Source organism: Trichosurus vulpecula, chromosome 4 (assembly GCF_011100635.1).
Source record: "Trichosurus vulpecula isolate mTriVul1 chromosome 4, mTriVul1.pri, whole genome shotgun sequence".
Lineage (NCBI taxonomy): Eukaryota > Metazoa > Chordata > Mammalia > Diprotodontia > Phalangeridae > Trichosurus > Trichosurus vulpecula.
Genome location: NC_050576.1, coordinates 375,982,995 through 376,004,294, shown reverse-complemented (window position 1 = coordinate 376,004,294; position 21,300 = coordinate 375,982,995). Strand labels below are relative to the sequence as shown.

At 34.6% G+C, this 21,300-nt stretch overlaps 1 protein-coding gene across 2 annotated transcripts in view; it reads right to left on the bottom strand.

The window, feature by feature from the left end:
- Window positions 1-2,179: 2,179 nt before the first annotated feature.
- Window positions 2,180-21,300, bottom strand: part of TPP2 (tripeptidyl peptidase 2) — a 97,273-nt gene continuing 78,152 nt past the window's right edge. The window contains exons 24-29 of one of the 2 annotated variants that reach the window (XM_036755438.1): window positions 16,629-16,780; window positions 16,208-16,304; window positions 14,950-15,080; window positions 12,526-12,736; window positions 6,265-6,384; window positions 2,180-3,091 (exon numbers count right to left, since the gene is read on the bottom strand). In XM_036755438.1, the coding sequence (XP_036611333.1) occupies window positions 3,002-3,091; window positions 6,265-6,384; window positions 12,526-12,736; window positions 14,950-15,080; window positions 16,208-16,304; window positions 16,629-16,780 (801 nt within the window). In that variant the 3' untranslated portion in view covers window positions 2,180-3,001. The remainder of the gene's footprint in view (window positions 3,092-6,264; window positions 6,385-12,525; window positions 12,737-14,949; window positions 15,081-16,207; window positions 16,305-16,628; window positions 16,781-21,300) is intronic. The other variant, XM_036755437.1, reaches the window with a different exon arrangement.

Below are 21,300 nucleotides of genomic sequence, written 5' to 3'. Positions count from 1 at the left end.
TCTACTCTATGTTTGATGATAATGACAATATTGCATTGACTCAAAATTGTACTTTTATGGTAATTTTGGCAGTCCAAAAAAAAATTTATTTTCCCCACTCCCAAATAAAATTATTTCATAACCTTTATTCTTCAAACCTTGTTGTTGAAGGGAAAGGACTTTTGTCTTATTCGAAGGGATAGTGAGCAAAGTAAACAGAGACCTAAGAGAGGTGGCTCTCTCATATTTTTTGCTGAGTATCTCAAGTCTGTACAAGCCCATAAAAAGCAGCTCTTACCCTGTGCTAAGACTGTTATGGCTCTTTATGGCACCTCACTTTGCAATTCCAGCAGTCCCTTTTGGTGTGCCAGATGGAAGACATAATTCACCCTTGCCTCTGCTACCAAGAAGCTGGGAAGAAGTACCAGGGGGTGTTTGTCTTCATTACAGTATATGCCCAGCTGACTGCTGGGTCTGCCTGCACTTGCCAAAGATCAATTCTCATTTCCCTGCCTCACTTCATACCTCCCATTTCATACAAGTGAAAAATTCATCATGACCTCTTGCCTGGACTGTTGCTATTCAGTACTTCTCTGATTCTGACGTGAAAGTGTATGCCTGATCATGCCATTCCCTTGTGCTAGAAGCTTCTGTTTCCCCACTGTCTTTAGGTTAAAATACCAACTCCTTTTTGGCACTTAAAGCTCCTCATACAATGCATTCCAGACTATCTTTCTAGTGTGACTACACATTACTCCCTCCTCCCACTCTAGACAGGCTAAACTGGCCGACTTGAATCATGTCTTGCTATTACTCCATTTCCTGTGGCATTATTTCTAGGACTCAATACAAAATCCTTTGTTTGGCACTTATAGCTTTTACAATATAGCTCCAATGTATCTTTACAGAGTGATTTGGCCGTACTGTGTTATGCATATCATGTCACAGCCAAACCATCCTATTTGCTGTTCCTCCCGTAACATTCCTTCTATCACTAATGTCTCTGTACATGCAATCCCTCCAGTCCTGAATGGCCTACCCTCCTCAGCTCTGCCAGTTCAAATCCCTCTTTCCTTTTAAGGCTCAGCTCAAGTGCTGCCTCCTTCAAAGGCCTTTCTAGAGTCCCTCCGTTGTTATTATCCTCCACAACATCACACATTTATTTTATATAAACCTTACATTATTTAATCTGGCTTGGTATAATATAAGGTCTCTGAAAGCAGGGATTCTCACTTTTGCATTTATATTTGTGGCAGACAGAACAGATACTATCTCCACTTTATGGTCACATGAAAACCATGATGACATAATTAGTGGTGGTACCAATAATAATGTTTACAATGTTATTACATCAATCTCGTGTCAAAAAAAGTATTTAAAATCTAATCATGAAAACAGAAAAAAATGATTAGGAAAATTACCAGGAGTCATTGAGCCAATGAATTGGGAGGTTATACTTAGTGAACAAATACCTTTTTGGCTCCTGGTATTATGGAGCCAATGGTACTATTTTTACTTTTCGCACTGGGTTCAAAGGTGGGAGTGTGGGAGGAAATGAGTAGACCTTGTACCAAGACTAGTGGTGACAATTCAAAATGTGACTGTTTCTCTTGGGGTCCTGCTTGCAATAATGGGATCTAAGGAAAGACACTAAGAAGCATATTGTTGGCGGCAGGGGGATGTTCCTTGTCTATCTCCAAGGTTCTTTGATTCTAGAGCTCAGGTATTCAGAATACTAAATCAATGGCTCATCTACCTATTAAAAGTCATGCTTGTAATAAAAGAATTGCGTGGATAAATGCTGAATATACTTTGTATCATGATCACTTGTGTTGTGAGGGCAAAGAGAAAAAAATTAAAAATGCTGGGCCAACTGAATAGTACAGCTAAAATTTAAAATATATGAAATATGATTATAATATTACAGATTTAAAATTAGAAGGGGGCTTGAAGGTAATTTAGTTCATTCCTCTCATTTTAAAGATAAGGAAATGGACACTCAGAAAGAAAGTGATTTATCCAGGGGAATGCAGTTGCTAGGTGGCACAGACAGGATTTCAGTAATTTCAGTCCTACAAAGAACATTTCAACATAAAATACTGCACTAACAAAATTTTCTCACAGGATTTAATGTATATTTCTTCCTAAGTGCTACCAGCTTTTTTCAAAATTTATGAAAAATTAAGACCAACTTGAAGTAGCTTCAATATTCACTTTTATTAATTATAAAAAAATTTCCTTAAGGTATCAGAGTGCATATGGTGTATTTTGATCTTCAATTTTGCACATTTATTCTCAAGTGTTTTACATTATTTCAACTTTAATAAACATACCATATGTATAGCTTTACAATACCTGATAAAGAATTAGCTGTCTGGCACTTATACATGTATCAGTTCATCCTGATACTCTGAACTTCACATAGATATTTTAAAAAATGATTTGCCTGAAATAAGTCCAAGATGAAGATTTATAGGAGCTGTACTCCATCAAATGACATATACTAGTTGTGACAGTTTTTCATTTAAATCCTTAATTAAAATGTAAACGTTTGCCAACAACAAAAAAATGAAATGAGGTTCCATTACTTTAGTCTAATAAATAATTTTAGCTACAGCTAATGTAGCTTATTTTTAAGGCCTTCATACAATTGAAAAAAATTAAAGTCAAGCATTTTAAAACCCTGTCCATTTATAAAATAAAAATAGAAATTTTACAGGTTTGCAGTTCAAAGTAACAGTTAAAAACCTAATTATCATGCAATAAGCTGCAACCCAACTGAAAATCCTTGGTGCTGGCAGTAAAGACACATCCCATTGCCAGCAATGTGATGCACTAAGAAAACTTCTTGATGTCAGGGGTCTGAGTTTACATGTATTAAGCCACACACCAGTGAATTTTCTGATAAATACACATCATTTTAATAGTGGATCAACATGCATCAGAATAAAAATGTCACAAATTTGTTGTATAGGTCGCTATAAAACATTTTGTTTTTAAATTTTAAGTCTTAGTTGATATTTCAGAATACACAATAATCAGGAGGATACATGATGGGGAGCCAGTTTTCAGTAAAAGATGCACAATGGGTCCATCCAAGTAATTTCATCAGCTAAAATGAAACAAATGAAGATGTTGTTAAAATAGAAAAAGAGATGACTTTGAACCACCTAATTCTCAATAAATTCTGCATTAAATATTTTATAATGAGAAAGAATCCACAATAAAGAAAATGTTATTTATATTAGCAGACCAAAGTAAAAGGAAATAATTTTTCATTATGGCTTACAACACATTTGATCTTTTAGGTTCCTGACTAAAGTAACAGTCCATCATTTCAGGTAGACTGAATCTGCTTCTTAGGTGCCAACATAATGTCAAAGCAGGGCTGAGATAAAGCAAAGGAATTTGAACTAAGATACCCAGAACTAGGCTGGCCAATCATATCTATGGTTAAACTTTAGTAAGTTCAGACAAGTAAAACAGACTCAATCATTTCTATTCTTTTCTGTATCCTCTCCTCTGACCCCTGACTCCCCTCTTTGGCAAAGGTAGTAAGCAAGGATTATTTTTTTCCTAGTTTCAAAGTAGAAATTTCTTTTGGAAAAACTTTAGCCTTGGTCTTGGGTGGACTAAAAAAGAATTTTTCAAAATTTTGGTAAAGATTGATCAATGAGTGTGATACAGCAGTAGGACTAGGCTAATTCTAGAGCCCAAGGAGAGTGAAGGAAGCTATGGTAATGTGTGATCGAAGGATGAAGATGAGTTCCTTTCTTTCTTTCTTCTCTCTCTCTGTCTTTCCTTCTCCTGTTTCTTTGGCCACCCTCTCATAACAGCAAGCTAATATGTGGAGTTTTGCTATACTAAACTTATAAAAATAGGTAATTCATTTAATACAGGCTAGGTCATGTGCATCTAGAGCTGTTAATCCCAAGAATATTTACAATACCCAATAAAGAATTAGCTGTCTGTTCTCTCTAGTTGATATAGCTATCTCTTTATATTCTTATTCTGGTTTATACAGCTATCTCTTCCATACGACATCACTTTTCTGTGCTCTCGACAAACTGGTTCTGTGTCCAATTTCTATTCTGCTTTCCTATTTTTTCCTAGCTCTTTTTTTATTTACAGGAAAAAAGTCAGAGATCAACCAAAAGATAAAAATTTCACACAACTGAGTACTTATTAGCAATTAAAGAAGACGTACTAAGTGTCTAGCAGCCATTCCTGAACAAATAAGTGGTCAAACAATATGAACAAACAGTTCTCAAAAGAATTCCAAAGTATATGCTAACACATAAAAATATGCTTCATTCTTTCACTAATAATAAGAGAAATGCAAATCAAAACAAACTGGAGGTTTCACCTCACATCCTGCAGGCTGGCAAAGATGATAAAAAATGGCAATTGTCAATGGTGGAGAGTGTGGAAAGACAGGTACACTGATACACTGATGGTAGAGCTGTGACATGTGTGACAAAATGTACATCCATTTTGGAAATCAATTTGGAATTATGAAATAAAGTTACTAAAACGTCTGTACCTTTTGAACAAAAGACTATTATTGGGCTTTCTTAAGAAAATTATTGACAGGAAGAAAATCCCATATATACTAAAAATTTTTATAGCAGCCCTTTTTGTGATAGCAAAGAATTGGAAATAAAGTAGAGGCCCATCTATTGGGAAATAGCTAGACAAATTGTTGTATATGAATGTAATAAAATATTACTGTGCTGTAAGAAATGTATGTGATAAATACAGAGAAGCACAAAAGATCTATGTGAATATAAGTGAATATAATCACACACAAACAAAATCAAAAGTGAAATTAATGAAGAGACAAGAAAGAATACCTCTAACCCACCATTCTGTGGATTGTCAATGTATTGATCAGTTGTGCTAATTTAACTCTTTCCCCTTTTTTCTTTTGTTTTTAAAAAATATTACTTGTTACACAGGAAGTCTCTCTGGGAGACAGAACGATGCTAGGCAAAACTATGATGATGTAAAAACAGAAGACATCAATTAAAAAACCTATTAAAAAAAGAAGTACCTAGTATAACTTCTGAGGACAAAGTGAAGGGTAATAGCAACTATGCTTCACCATAAATTGCCCCAAGAAGTCTTTATTAGATTATGGAATAGTATGGATTGTTAGTTTGCTAAGTATGGCAAATAAATGGCATTTCCCTTACGTTCTTATTGACAAGAAAACACCTATTTCCAAAGTGGCAGGTACCTCCTAAATCTATTCTGCACTTAAAATAAGTCTTCTAAATTTTTGTCACTATACCCTAACATATAAAAAGGCATGATTTTTATGTAAAGGTATAATTATTAATCATTTTTAGACAATGTCTTTACTGAATTCTTCAGTACATTGAAATGTAGGATAATACAAAATCTTTTGTATCAAGGATTGCTATACAATCCTTAAAGTGAGGGAAGAGAGTAATAGCTCTATGACTAACATCTCATTTTCTTTTCTCTTTTTTTAAAGCCTTCCATAAGATCTATTTCTAATTACATAGTTAGTGGAAATTTTATTTTATCTAACTTTTCAAGATGTATTTGCTGATATATATTATACAGAACTTTAAAAACTCAAGACTGTCCCCTCATCATGTTATGCTTGATTGAAATTTTCCTGCACTGACCATTCCATTCACATTATTTGTGAACATGGATCATTACACATATACCCAAAGAAAATGAAACCTAAATCCTCTTTGTGTTAATATATTCACCATACTCCCATATTCAATTACCAATATGCTCAGAAAACCATTTTATATACTTATCTGTGTAAAAAAAATAGTATCATGATAGTGTTTTCCATTAAAGAACTAAATATTAAATATGAATCCTCAAAGTTTAAACATTTTTTCAGTTAATAACCACTTAAAAAATTCACCACATTCTACTCACTGAAAAGTATTTTTTCTAACAAATAACAAAATATCAATCTCTATGTTAAAATTACAAATGAAGTCAATACCTTTCCTATAGCAAAGTGAGACTAAATATAGTTTTCTTTGAAAAATGATTTTTTAAAAAGCCTTTTTAAATTTGAAAAAGAAATTCTCTTATGATTTAGAATGAATTTAGTTTTTATACCACCACATTTAATTTATAATATAACCATTTTATGACAGGTTGTCTAAACATAGTGTAAAGAGTTTTAATTCGTAGAAAATAATCATTATTTCAACAAAGATTTTAGCTATCTTTCCTAAGGATCACACACTAATAACAGACTATTAACATTTTTTTGTGATTACTTACTTGGATACAATTTTTCCAATTTTCTTTAGTTGGCTTTTCTTCCACAAGTTTGGTTGCAAATTTGAGGCCTCTCCCATACATTTTATTTACCAATGCATGTTTATATGCAAATGTCAACACCTGCAATAGGTAAACAGACAAAATTTAAATTAAAATGTAAACATCTGTGACACTATATTAGAAATTACGATGTAGCTGGTGCATTTAAATTTTTTTATATTCACAAATTCATAAGGTAGAATCATAAAATGCACATAATTTACACATTAGAATATTTATTAGAAGAAAAATCCATTATCTATTTACATGCCTACCTATATTTTTTGAGATTCAGTATATCTTTTCCCTGCTGGAAATGCAAAAGCCATTCACAAGCCATTACTCATTAGCATGGGAGTTTTCATCTCCTCCATTTCCAACCTGGGCTGGTTTACCCTTCCTTAGGCAAGTTAGTGGCCCCTCTGATCATGAGGCAACACCATATTGGTGCCGGATGTGGTGAGGACATTCAATTGGCTTAGCCCACTCCAGCTCAGAACCCTCAAGCTCTAGCAATCTACCTGCCTCAGCCTCAGTAGTACTAAGGATTACAGGAATGTACCAAAATATCCAGTGAAGAGATTCTTCTTGAGGGCAACCTTTACTACAAGCCTATGAATTCATAATCTAAAAAAAAAAAAAATTAAATATCTACAATTAATGTACCTCTTGTATCTAATTTTTTTTTTAATGCAATTTATTTATTTAACATATTTGGTTTTCAGCATTGATTTTCACAACAGTTTGAATTACAAATTTTCTCCCCATTTCTGCCCTCCCCCCCCACTCCAAGATGGCGTATATTCTGGTTGCCCTGTTCCCCAGTCAGCCCTCCCCTCTCTCACCCCCCTCCCCTCTCATCCCCTTTTCCCTTCCTTTCTTGTAGGGCAAGATAAATTTCTACGCCCCATTGCCTGTGTATCTTATTTTTTAGTTGCATACAAAAAGTTTTTTTGTTTTTGAACATCTGATTTTAAAACTTTGAGTTCCAAATTCCCTTCCCTCTTCCCTTCCCACCCACCCTCCCTAAGAAGTTGAGCAATTCAACCTAGGCCACACATGTATTATTATGTATAACCCTTCCACAATATTCATGTTGTGAAAGGCTAACTACATTTTGCTCCTTCCCAACCCATCCCGCTTTATTGAATTTTCTTCCTTGACCCTGTCCCCTTTCCAAAGTGTTTGTTTTGATTACCTCCACCCCCATCTGCCCTCCACTCCATCATCCCCCTGCCTTTTTTTTTTTTTTTTTTTTTGTCTTCCTCCCTCTTCTTTCCTGTGGGGTAAGATACCCAACTGAGTATGTATGGTATTCCCCCTCAGGCCAAATCTGATGAGAGCAAGGTTCACTCATTCCCCCTCACCTGCCCTCTCCCCTCCTCCCACAGAACTGCTTCCTCTTGCCACCTTTATGGGAGATAATCCACCCCATTCTATCTCTCCCTATCTCCCTCTCTCAGTAAGTTACTCTCTCATCCCTTAATTTCATTTTATTTCTTTTAGCTATCTTCCCTTCATCCTCAACTCACCCTGTGTCTGCTCTCTTTCTTTCACATATATATATATATATACACATACATACACATACATACATATACACATAGATACATGCATACATACACATTCACTTAAATATATTGTATCTAATTTTTAATATTTAAATATTTCAAATTGACCTGCTAGTTTAAAGGCCAGAAATAGCAAATCGTAACTCATTAAGTTCCATCTATAAATAACTACATGATAAAAACAAGTTAATCAAATTCCTGAAAGGGCATACATATTTAGATACATATTACATAATATATGTATACAGATACATATATACATATACATATAATGGGAACAATAGTATGAAAATAAATATCAGGTTATGCATAGAACTTTTGACATAAAACTGTTAAGACCCATTTATGAATAGTCAAGTATAGAGTTGGCAGGGTACCAAGTTGTCATGAATTTAACTGAAATATCAATACACTTACAAACTATATTTAAGTGTAATGAGATTCTCCCACACTGCCTTACAGTTCCCTACAATACACATGGGTTGGGGGAAAGCAAAATAATCATCTTAATGGAACTATGCTCAAAAGGCTATAAAACTGTGCATACCCTTTGATCCAGCAATACCACTGCTAGGTCTATATCCCAAAGACATCCAAAAAAACTGAAAAGAAACTGTACAAAAATATTTATAGCAGTTCTTTTCGCGGTGACTAAGAATTGGAAATCAAAGGGATGTTGCCCATCAACTGGGGAACGGCTAAACAAGCTGTGGTATAGGATTGTAATGAAGTATTATTGTGCTATAAGAAATGAGAAGCAGGATGATTTCAGAAAAACCTGGAGAGACTTACATGAACTGATGCATGAACAGAACTAGGAGGACATTGTAAACAGTAACAGCAATATTGTTTGATGAAGAACTGTGAACGACTTAGCTATTTTCAACAATACAATGATCCAAGATAATCCCAAAGGACTGATGAAGCATACTATCTGCCTCCACAGAAAGAATATTGACTGAATACAGGATGAAGCACGGTATTTTTTGCTTTCATTTTTTTTTAATTTTAGTTGCATCTTCTTATACAAAATGACTAATATGGAAATGTTTTACATAATTGCATAAGTATAACCTTTATTTGATTGCTTACTATCTCAGGGAGGAAACAGGGGAGGGAGAAAAGGAGGGATAGAATTTGGAACTCAAAACTTTGAATAAAAATGGTTTAAAAAATTGGAAAAAGGAAAAAAAAGATGATATATGTTGGTAATGTTTAGAAGTTACACAACTAAAAACAAATGGGAAACAGAATCATAATTTTGATAGAAATGTAGCTATTTTATGAGGATGAAAATTCTTACATTTAGCAATTTAAATTTTATAAAAGGGAAAGCTGATTACAATAATTCCCAGAACTTTCTATAGTTTCCTACTATACTGATATTTGCTTGTGTTAAAAACTATAAACATTTTCAAAGTGTTTTTTAAGGTTAAAGTGATTAAAGAATTTCCATTCCCGTGACTGAAAAGAGTACCAGAAAACTTTTCTGAAGAGAATGCAGAATCTACTCAAGATGAGGGGTTAAAGCCCTATTTCCAGTATTTTACCATAAAGCCCACTTTTAGCTTGTGGTGCTAGTTCAATCATGCAGTAAGTTCAGCAATGAAAGAATAACTGAACAGATAAGGTGGCCAGCAGTAGCAGATTAGGAAAATATGTTTTGGAAGATAGGCAGAGGTAATGAAGAACTCAGCAATGAATGAAAACAAAAATGTAAAACACTGAAGATGGCGGCTGGAAAGCAGGGACTTGCGTGAGCTCCCCGCCAGGTCCCTCCAAACACCTATAAAAATGGCTCTGAACAAATTCTAGAAATGCAGAAACAAAGAAATAGCGGGGGGAAGCAGGCTCCAGCCTGGATGGTCGCGGGGTAAGGTCTACCACATGGAACTGGGAGCAGAGCAGGGCAGAGCCCAGCATGAGCCACTCCTGGACCAACCAGACCAGGAGCCGGGCAGAACAGGCCCTAGCACCCTGAATCAGTGAGCTGTGGCAGTTACCGACTTCTCAACCCACAAACACCAAAGACAACAGAGAAGGTTAGTGGGAAAAGCTGCTGGGACAGAGTGAAAGGAGTTTTCAGGAGGTGATGCAGCTCTGAGGCTGCTTACAGAGCTACAGCTGCAGTTGCTTCCAGCCCCAGGCCCAACTGGTGGGAGGAATTAAGTGGCAGATGAGAGCAGGAGTGCAGAGCCAGCTTAGATCTGAGTCCAGTCCTGGTTGGCGGTTCTTGGGGGAGGAGTATCACTGGTGTGGCAGAGCTTGCTGTGCAGAAATAGCTCTGAAAACAACAGCACAACCCCTCAAGCTTAGGACAAAGTACTCTATACTCTACAAGCAGTCATACCCCGACAAAAAGCTCAAGGGTCAAGTAAGTTGGCTGGGAACATGGCCAGGCAGCGAAAATGGACTCAGATTCAGACTCACACTTTGGAATCCTTCTTTGGTGACAAAGAAAACCAAAACATACAGCCAGGACAAGTCAACAAAATCAAAGAGCCTACATCAAAAGCCTCCAAGAAAAACATGAACTGGTCTCAGGCCATGGAAGAGCTCAAAAAGCATTTGGAAAAGCAAGTTAGAGAAGTAGAGGAAAAATTGGGAAGAGAAATGAGAGTGATGCGAGAAAACCATGAAAAATAAGTCAATGACTGGCTAAAGGAGACCCAAAAAAATACTGAAGAAAATAACACCTTAAAAAATAGACTAACTCAAATGGCAAAAGAGCTCCAAAAAGCCAATGAGGAGAAGAATGCCTTGAAAGGCAGAAACAGTCAAATGGAAAAGGAGGTCCAAAAGACCACTGAAGAAAATGCTACCTTAAAAATTAGATTGGAACAAGGGGAAGCTAGTGACTTTATGAGAAATCAAGATATTATAAAACAGAACCAAAGGAATGAAAAAGTGGAAGACAATGTCAAATATCTCATTGGAAAAACGACTGGCCTGGAAAATAGATCCAGGAGAGATAATTTAAAAATTATTGGACTACCTGAAAGCCATGATCAAAAAAAAGACCTAGATATCATCTTTCAAGAAATGATCAAGGAGAACTTCCCTGATATTCTAGAGCCAGAGGGTAAAACAGAAATTGAAGGAATCCACTGATCACCTCCTGACAAAGATCCCAAAAAGAAAATTCCTAGGAATAGCCAAATTCCAGAGCTCCAACATCAAGGAGAAAATACTGCAAGAAGTCAGAAAGAAACAATTTGAGTATTGTGGAAACACAATCAGGATAACACAAGATCTAGCAGCTTCTACATTAAGGGATGGAAGGGCTTGGAATGTGATATTCTGGAGGTCAATGGAGCTAGGATTAAAACCAAGAATACTTACCCAGCAAAACTGAGTTTCATGCTCCAAGGCAAAATATGGACTTTCAAGCTTTCTCAGTGAAAAGACCAGAGCTGAACAGAAAATTTGACTTTCAAACACAAGAATCAAGAGAAGCATGAAATGGTAAACAAGAAAGAGAAATCATAAGGGACTTACTAAATTTGAACTGTTTTTTTTACATTCCTACATGGAAAGATGATGTGTATGATTCATGAGACCTCAGTATTAGGGTACCTGAAGGGAACATACACACACACACACACACACACACGTACATATATACATATATATATATATATACACATACACACACACATACACACACACACGTATATACGTGTATATATATTTATACACGCACACACACGTACATATATATATACACACACATACATATATATGTATATATGTGTATATGTATACGCACACACACACACACACACACACATATATTTATAGACAGAGAGCACAGGGTGAGTTGAAGATGAAGGGATGATATCTAAAAAATTAAAATCAAATTAAGTGATGAGAGAGGAATATATTGAGAGACGGAGAAAGGGAGAGATAGAATGGGGTAAATTATCTCACATAAAAGTGGCAAGAAAAAGCAGTTCTGTAGGAAGGGAAGAGGGGGCAGGTGAGGGGGAATCAGTGAATCTTGCTCTCATTGGATTTGACCTGAGGAGGGAATACCATACACACTCAATTGGGTATCTTACCCCACAGGAAAGAAGGAGAAAGGAGATAAAAAAAGGGGGGATGATAGAAAAGAGGGCAGATAGGGGGAGGAGGTAATCTAAAACAAACACTTTTGAAAAGGGACAGGGTCAAGAGAGAAAACTGAATAAAGGCGGATAGGATAGGAAGGAGCAAAATATAGTTAATCTTTCACAACATGAGTATTGTGGAAGGGTTTTACATAATGATACGCATGTACCCCATCTTAGGGAGGGTGGGTAGGGAAGGAAGAAGGGAGAGAATTTGGAACTCAAAGTTTTAAAACCAGATGTTCAAAAAAAAAAAGCTTTTTGCATGCAACTAGGAAATAAGATATACAGGTAATGCGGCATAGAAATTTATCTTGCTCTGTAAGAAAGTAAGGGAAAACAGGATGGTGGGGAGTGGGGTGACAGAAGGGAGGGCTGACTGGGGAACGGGTAACCAGAAAATATACCATCTTGGAGTGGGGAGGGAGGGTAGAAATGGGGAGAAAATCTGTAATTCAAACTCTTGTGAAAATCAATGCTGAAAACAAAAAATATTAAATAAATTAAATTAAAAAAAAAAAAGTAAAACACTGAAAAACTACCTTAGTGTCAAAAAGGTCAGTCCATTTTGTGGTTTCCCAGAAAGTTTCTGTAAGGGAATCTAAACAGCTCTCTCGATCTTCCTCCTTTCCTTCTGTGTCACTTGATGAAATAGCTCCATCTTGAGCTTGCAACTGAAGAAGTTGGTCAGCCAATGCACATCCTTTTCGACAAATAGCATCTACTAATGTAGATTTTTGTTTGTCCATGTCACTGCAAATCAGAGGGGAAAAAACTTGACAGTGAAATTTCCTAAATGTTGCCTAAATCTAAAATGAAGCCAACATATTTTCTGCAAGCCATAACTATTATGCAAAAAATATAAGACTTTTGTTTTATTAAATAAAAACTAAGTGAACTATTATATAGTGACAGATCTACCATGCCCTAGGAACCTTATTGGGAAACCTTGGTACACACACCTCATCACTACCCTCTAGCTCCTTTGACGAGAGGGTAGAAGCCATGAAATCTCCTTATTTTCCACCTGGCTGCACTACTTTGAGACTCTTCTGACTTGTCTACCATGCTCCAGTGTCAGCAACCTTTCCTTTCTCTCTCCCTGCCCACCTTTTTAGATTCCTTTTGTGAGGTGGCTTAGTCCATTGGATTGTAAGCTTGAGGGATAATCTTCTTTTTCATATTTGTATTGCTAGTGCTTAGCATAGTGCCTGGCACATAGCTGGCACTTAATAAATGTTTACTGACTACTACATATTATTTAAGTTAAAGTATCCTTATATTTAGGTAAGACAGAACTCACAAAGTAGAGCCTAGAAATAGAGACAGCTAAAATTAACTGTCTAGTAAAAACATAGTGCCCCGTTTTTCTTATCTACTCAATTTTTTTTTTATCATGAACACATGAAAAAGACAAGGGCAGGGGGAAAGAACATTAAATATTGTAATTTTGCTATGTGTTCTATGCAATTTTTGAGGCAACTCAGATAAACTAAATAATTTGTTTTCATGATCACACAGCAAGACATTTTAACACCATAAAAAAGTTAATTCACTGATGAAATAAACCTAAATGCAATCTAAAGCCCCAAATTCAAACTTCATTTCATTGTTATTTAGCTAGCAATTTGACACTGTCACAACAAGAAAAGCTGGTATTTTTCAATTATTTCAAATATGGTACCATGTTTCGGCACATGGTTGATTGTTAAAAAATTATTTCTAAGCACATGGAGAATTTATTTAATTGAAAAAGCTACTGAAAAACATAACCAACAACTTTCTTTTCCCCTCCTTCTCCCTCAAATTACATTAAAGCCAAAGTGCAACAAAATCATCACAGAATCAGAGCTGGAAGGGACCTCAGATCACTTAGTCTGGTCAACCTCATGTTACAAATGAGGAATTAAGGCCCAGAGAGAATCAATAACTTGCTCCAAGTCACATAGTTATTAAGTAGCCAGCGTTTCTTCTTGAGAAGAACCTAATTATTATTTAAATCCAAATATTCAGAGTTCCTTTTTATTCATCAGCCAGACTAAATCTATAATTTGGTTGAATTTTAGGTGCCACATTTCAAGAACATCGACTAAAATAGAGTACATCCAAGATGGCAACTAAGATAGTGAAAGGTAGGGAGAGAGTGGGTAGTGCTATGCTTTGTAGGAATCAATTAAAGGAACTGTCAATATCCATATTAGGGAAGAAAATACTTTATCAGGGACATGAGAATTTTCTTCAAATATTTGAAAAACTGCTGTATGAAAGCAGACTTAAGATTGTTCTGCTTGGTCCCAGAGAATTAATAGGGAGGGATGTTGAAGTGAATCAGATTTGGGCTTAAAATAAAAAAAAAAAACTTTAACTATGTTCTCAATTAGAATAAACTGCCTCAGAAGGGAGGTGGTTTCCCTATACTGGAAAACTTTTAGCAAAGTCTGGATGAACACTGCTCTGGGAATTCGTAGAAAGGAATCCTTTCTTCCACATCTAAGATTCTGCTAAAATCACTACATAAATTTAGACTGAATTCTTCAACCAAGATCTGCTTGAGTTCAATTTAGCTAATGTAATCATCCAGACAAGGAATAAATTTTAAATTCTGGACAAGCAGCTACTGAAATCCCAAATGGACTACTGGTGCTTCAATGTTATCCCTTAGCTCTTTCTTCACACTAGTATACTTGAAAGTATATTTACATTCAAATATATTCCCCACCCCATCCCCCACAATATCAACTGTTCGATCAGATAATAAAGCTGATAAATCCATTTCTATATAATCATTTTTCTTATATCACAAATAGCTTATGGCACTAGACCCTCAAAAACTGAGAATGCAGAGATACTAGAACCAGCAAAATCAAATACTATTTTTTTCATTTTCTATATTCTTAAAAAGCATTAAATCCTATTTTAAGTGATTAAAAATGAGATGCAAGAAAGAGTATTTACTGGTCAGGTACTTTTTTATAGTAGCAGCATCAGGCCTGGGATCAGTCTTCATTGCAATATAAACTGCTAGAGCTGTTTGGTCTATATGAGCGAGAACAGCATTTGCAGCTTCAACAATTTCATTAAGTCTTTTCATTCTTTCCTAAGTTGGAGAAAAGAAAAAGCAAGGAATTAAAGGTAAAATTTCATGAAACATGTTTATTTACATTTGGATGCTTCATTTCTGATGTCTCAACCACCTAAGAGGTACAACACACAAATGTACAACTCAAACCATGTGTGTACACATATGAAACCCTACAGGCTGTCCTCCAATGTCACCCAAAGTATTTCCAGAATCTTTTGCCTCTAAAAAATTGGCTCAAATTTTAAACACTTTCATATGCCTTTATTACTCAAGCTAATACTTCCTGTTACCTTGTCTGCATCCAGTACCTAGTAGGAGGACTAAGGAAGGAGTGAATAACACACTTGGCTAGGAGAAACAAATTAAACCATTATTCATATTAAAGAAAGTATCTTTATCTTAAAAACTAAACACAGCAATAGTTTCTTTTTGAGGAGGCAGTAAAAGGAATTATGCATAGTTTTAGTAAAACACTCATGTTCATAAAATGTAATCATTGGATACAGAGATTAAAGAAACCTTGCAGGCCATCTAGTTCATCCCCTCATTTTACACCTAAGGAGTCGAAGATGAAAATTTTAAATTATTTCACTCTATTCTATCCTATTTGCACAGGCTATTTAGAATAATTATTTAATAAAGTGAGATTAATTTTCTTGCCAACTTCTTAAAAAGAGAAATAAAGCAGTAGTTATTAGTATCTCTGTGTCTGTGATTCCTGTTTTAATCTTAGACATCTGTTCTCTTCTTTTCTAAATCTAATGAATTTCTCTATAAAATCACCTTCTATATCTACTCCAAACCTGTAGAATTTTAGTTGGTTATAACTCATTCAGTCTTAGATAATAAGCAGACTCCTATCTGCTTGTAAGCACCTATGAGAACTGGTACAATTTAAGTATTTTCAGAACTAAGTTCAAGAATTTTAAAATCATAAGTTCAACTCATGACTACACTCAAAGAGTCCCTTAATATAGATAACAAAAAACAGTGTCTCATCTGTTACTAAATGCTGCCACTAGACAAGTACCTTCTCCACTCATTCACCGCCCCTCCCAGGTTAATGCTACTCAGACCACAAAAATAGGAATGAATCTTAATTTCAAACACAAGACTCATCTATAGCATAAATAATTCATAACCTTTTCAGAATCCAGTTGATGAAGTCTTGCAACATACAAAGGAAGGTGATTAGGGAATGTTTCTTTCAATTCATTATAAATATCATTAGTATCCAACCTGCAAAGAAGGGAGAGTGATTATTTCATTTCCTTTAAAACCAGAAATGTTTAACATCACAGCTTTTCTGATTTAGAAGGTGAACATGATGAGAAAATAATGTGTCATTTAGAAATATAGTTCCTAAACAAATATTTACAATGAGCTTGGGCAAAGGAACAGGTTAGAAATATACTAAAATGCCTTTGCTGGATATCACAATTATAAAAAGATAAATTCTAGAAGAATAAGCTAGTAAAAGATGTGCCGAAATTTCATCATTAATTTTCTAGTGAATTCCATTTTACATAAAGTTAGCATTATTAAAAACAAAAATTAACATACTTTGTCATCCACTGTATTTTAAGATCTCTCAATGCTTCAGCAAACTCTTCCTTGATATCCTTTTCTTTTTCTGAATCCTTTTCTTTGTCTTTAGTACCATTCTTTGTCTTTGTTGGTGCAGGTATTAAGTAGTAATGAACAGGGATTATATCCTGTGTATGTGGGGGAAAAACATATCAGTTTCTTGGATCAAAGTATATAAATTAATATCTTTGAAAAAACAATATCCTGGTGATGATGAAACATATGAAATTTTTTCATATATTAGTGTGTTGTTGAAATGGGCTATCCAAGTGTTCCAGAAAACAAAAAATGAAGCCATAAATTCCAGTGTAATTTACTTTAAACTTTTTTCTCTGAATTCTAAATGACATAGTCATACTTTGCTAATGAGATCAGAGACAGATTCAATCAGGAGAATCCACAGAGTAAAAAGTTAAAAGGGTGAGGGGATGAGGGTAGGGGTCGTAATTCTACATTTTCTACCTAGCAACGGGAAAAAGAAGTTAAAAACAAATAACAGATAGCCCCAGCTTTTTGTCAGGCTGAAATTAAAGTGGAATTGAAGCTGTATGTAGAACTGGGGCATATTTTTTTAAAAAATTATTGTATGATTTAATTCTATCTGTAGTTAAGAATTACAGTTCCCCCCCCAAAGTAACAATTATCAACTGAATGATCTCAAATGCCCCTTCAATACTGACATTCCATTATTCTAGCTACTATAACAACACATTCACTTAAGTCTTGAAAAGTCAATATTATAAATTCACTAGAAAATAAAATTGCATACTACCATTATGAAATGACTGCTAAGGTGCATTTTTGGGCTATAATATCAGATGTTCCTAATACAAACAGAAACAGTTAAATATATTTCTCAGCTTACATACAACAGACAGTATTTTTTGCTGTATTACAAGTCTTTTATTTTATGCTGACTCTAAATTCCCCACACTCAAAAACTTTGACCTAAGTATGTAACTAAAATATGTTTGCCATTCTAAGAGAAGCAATGTAAGGGTAAGCAATAGTATACTGAGGTAAGTAAAGTTTGCTAAAAAAAAAAAAAAAAGTGACTTACATGCAAAGTATTTAAGAAAGGATTACAAGTGAAGGGAGGGGGGAAGGTCATCTAGATATAAAGTCCATAGCAGCATATCCATTGTAATACTTTTCACAATTAACTAATATTTTAATGGCCTAGCTGGTGCAAAGCACGGTACCACTGCCCTCACCCCCAGTCTAATGCAATAATAGAGTCAAAAGATTCTTTTTCATGTTAATTAATAATATTCATAAACACCATATAACTTAAGAATAGAACCTTAATATAAAGAAAATATAAAATTCTTCATTTGTTTATTAAGCTTGACTATCTTACTAGATTTACTGTACCTGTGATGTTAAGTTGGGGGATTAAATGATACAAATAGAAAATTCTATTATGGAAATGTAAATAAAAGAAGATCATCAAGGTGAACTAAAACAAGTACTAAAAATGTCTGAGCAAAATTCTTTCCATGGCTGATAACAAAGCTGAGATTTCTGATGTACTGTACTTAAAGACAATGGGAATAAAAAAAGCAATTAGAATGTGTTGAATTCTCTTGATTTATATAATTTCTGTTAACATTTTTATATTAAAAATACTCAAAAACAGGTTTTGCAAAAGTGAATCAAATTAGAGGCAAAAGAAAATTCTTCAAATTAGAAATTCAGAATAAGGAAATTATCACAACCAACAAAATATAACGATTGTTTCATTCTCTTAGCACAAAATAAAGGTTGAGAAAATGGTGACAGTATGTTAACCTTTTTCTCCACACTGAGTTGGTTCTAGTTTTTCCTTTCCATTCTGAGTTTCTTTCCTAATTTTCTCTATTTCTCACATTGTGCCCTTTTCTACCCATAAAGATGAGTGTCAGCTTGAGACCCTTGTTTAGATGGCTCTTTCTACTATTCAAAAACCAGTACTGTTTGCATGACTGGTAGGAAGCAGAGAAAACAGAACTGTATAGATACTGATTGCATACTGTTAAGTTTACTGACTTTATTGATTTTAGCATGTGACCAGGATGGGAAAAAATTCACAGAAAGATGTAGTAGAAAGACCACTGGACTCAGAGTTAAAAGACCTGGTTTTTAGTCATAGTTTAGCTACTTAGTAGATGCATGACTTTGGACAAATTAATTATTCTCTACAACCCTAAATTTTCTCTTCAGTAAAATAGTGGATAATATCTGTAGTACCTACCACATAGGGTTGCTGAAAGAAAAGAAATAATGTAAACCACTCTGCAAACTAAAATTCTATAGGAAAGGAGCTATTATAAGGGCAAGAACATGTCCAACTGGACCACAAAATATACTGTAACTTAAACCTAGGGAACTTTATATTTCAACAGGCATTTTTATGAGTAGTTATTTTCATGAGTAGTTCCCTTCACATCTTTAACATTACCATAATAAGATAAATAGAATATAGTAGTTTTGGGCAAAAACTCCAATGTATTCAAACAATGCCTTATACATTTTTCACTCTAGCTGGCTAAAAATTCTGACTTTTTAATAATTAATTTTATTTACTACCTTCTTCCTTTATTTGAACCCTCATGTACTAATCTGTCCAACTTTATGAAAATACCATTTTATTCTCAAAAAAATTTATAGTTAATGTATTTACTAAAAAGCATCTGAATATGGGAAAGCTAAGTAGTGATCTCAAAAGGTATGTACCGAAAATTTTACTAATACACACACATATATGTATGTCTAAATGTATAAATTGACTGCTCGAAGTCACATATGCAAAGAAAACAGGCAAGTGAAGAGAATTAGGATAATTAACAGATGACTACTGTAAATGATCTCTATGCAATGAACAATACTTCAGACTATGCTTTTTACTTTCCTTCTTGGGCTAATTAGATACTTAATAATGAATATATCCTTTTTAATGGTAATTATACTTGCCTTGAAAAGAGGACACCAAAGTTATTACAGTGGCCATTCTTATGACCAGGATCTGCCTACATATATCTACGTAAGTATCAGTTTTCCCATATAAAGGAATATATAGCAGTACAGCTGTGTTAGTTTTTAAAAATGCAATAATTTAAACTGGAGTGACAATGTTTTCTTTCTAGAAATGTCTAGCCCAGATTTGGACTGAGGCCCAGGACTCTGTTAGGAGAGTAGCAATTCTCTGGAATTCCAAATGTAAGTACACACAAGAATGACTTTTGTAGAATGGTGGGAAGCAGAGAAAACAGAATTGTAGCTGTCCTAAATGTGTGCCACTAATGTCTTAACTAAAGAACAAACAAAAAATGAAGTAAATTATGTATAAGCAATCTCAAACTTCTTTTCTAATAAACACAGAAATTAATGCCAAAGTAATGTTATAAAAGATCCTGGGGGCTAAGAAGGAAGCCATTTAAAGCCTGATGATCTATATTTCCCACAGAAAAATAAAGTTAAACCAGTGATAACAAAAAGATGACTTGATCTTATAGTATCACACCAATAAAATTAAAATAATTATTTAAAATATAGCATATTAACAGTGATATGGATATATTAGCTTGAATTTCTAATAAGAAAAGAAACTTGGTCATTTTACATTTGCTTTATCACATCCATTATTCATTCCTTCAATTATGGACTCTGTGTACCTGATATGATTCTAACAATGTTAGTTCAAAACAAGTAAGCAGAATAGCTATTTCTCATTAAATTTTGAGAAATCACTCTACAAGTTAACAAGGCAGTCAAAAAACATAGCTGTAGAGTATGAAGGCACTTTATTAAGTACTTGACATTTTCTATTAGGTCAAATTGTTTTGGCTGACCTCTGAAGAAGTATTATTTAAAATAGGTTTGCCTACAGCCATCAACTCAAAAGTATCCTTTAAGCACAATACAACAAACATAGACTCTTGTTTGCTATTTGTAAAAATTATGTCGCTTTTCTTATAAAAGCCCTACCTACTCTGGTGCCTCATTGTGGCATAGTAGTAAACTGGGTTTCACGAACGCTATTAGCAGAGAGTAACAAATATGGCCCAAGTAACAAATTGTGTTTGCTGCCTCAGGACTCATCCCAATTATGTTAGAAAAACTCATCAAAAGGTTGGTCAAAGGGTGAATTATAATTTTGACCATAGTGACCAGGGATAGATAAAAATCATAAAATGGCCATATGTGGCAATCTTCTGCTTCTGTAGTAACTAGTTAAAAAGGAAATAAAGGATGCTTATAAAGAAATTCTAATTCATTAGGCTGCCTACAAGGATTGAACCACATCTATGCTAACATCAACAGAGATGAAACCAGAAGACAAAACTGCCTTAGTTAAATGGAAAATTCGCAGGTTCTTTTCAGAGGGATGAACAAGAGGCTTGGTAGAGCTGGATTCACTGTGTACCCAGAGGCAACAAGAAACATCATTTCATGGGACACACTGTCATGCTGCCTGACATTGCTCACAACAAAATATGGCAAACAGCATCCCATGGAAAAAAATACAGCTTTATGCACCAAAATATGCTGCAGAAGATAAAGATATAGAGGAAAATCTATGAAGACCCAGACAAGACCCTCCAAACTAAGAAAACAGGCGTGTTGTCACACATATGCTGTCAGTTACTCCACTGTGAAGGTGGACATA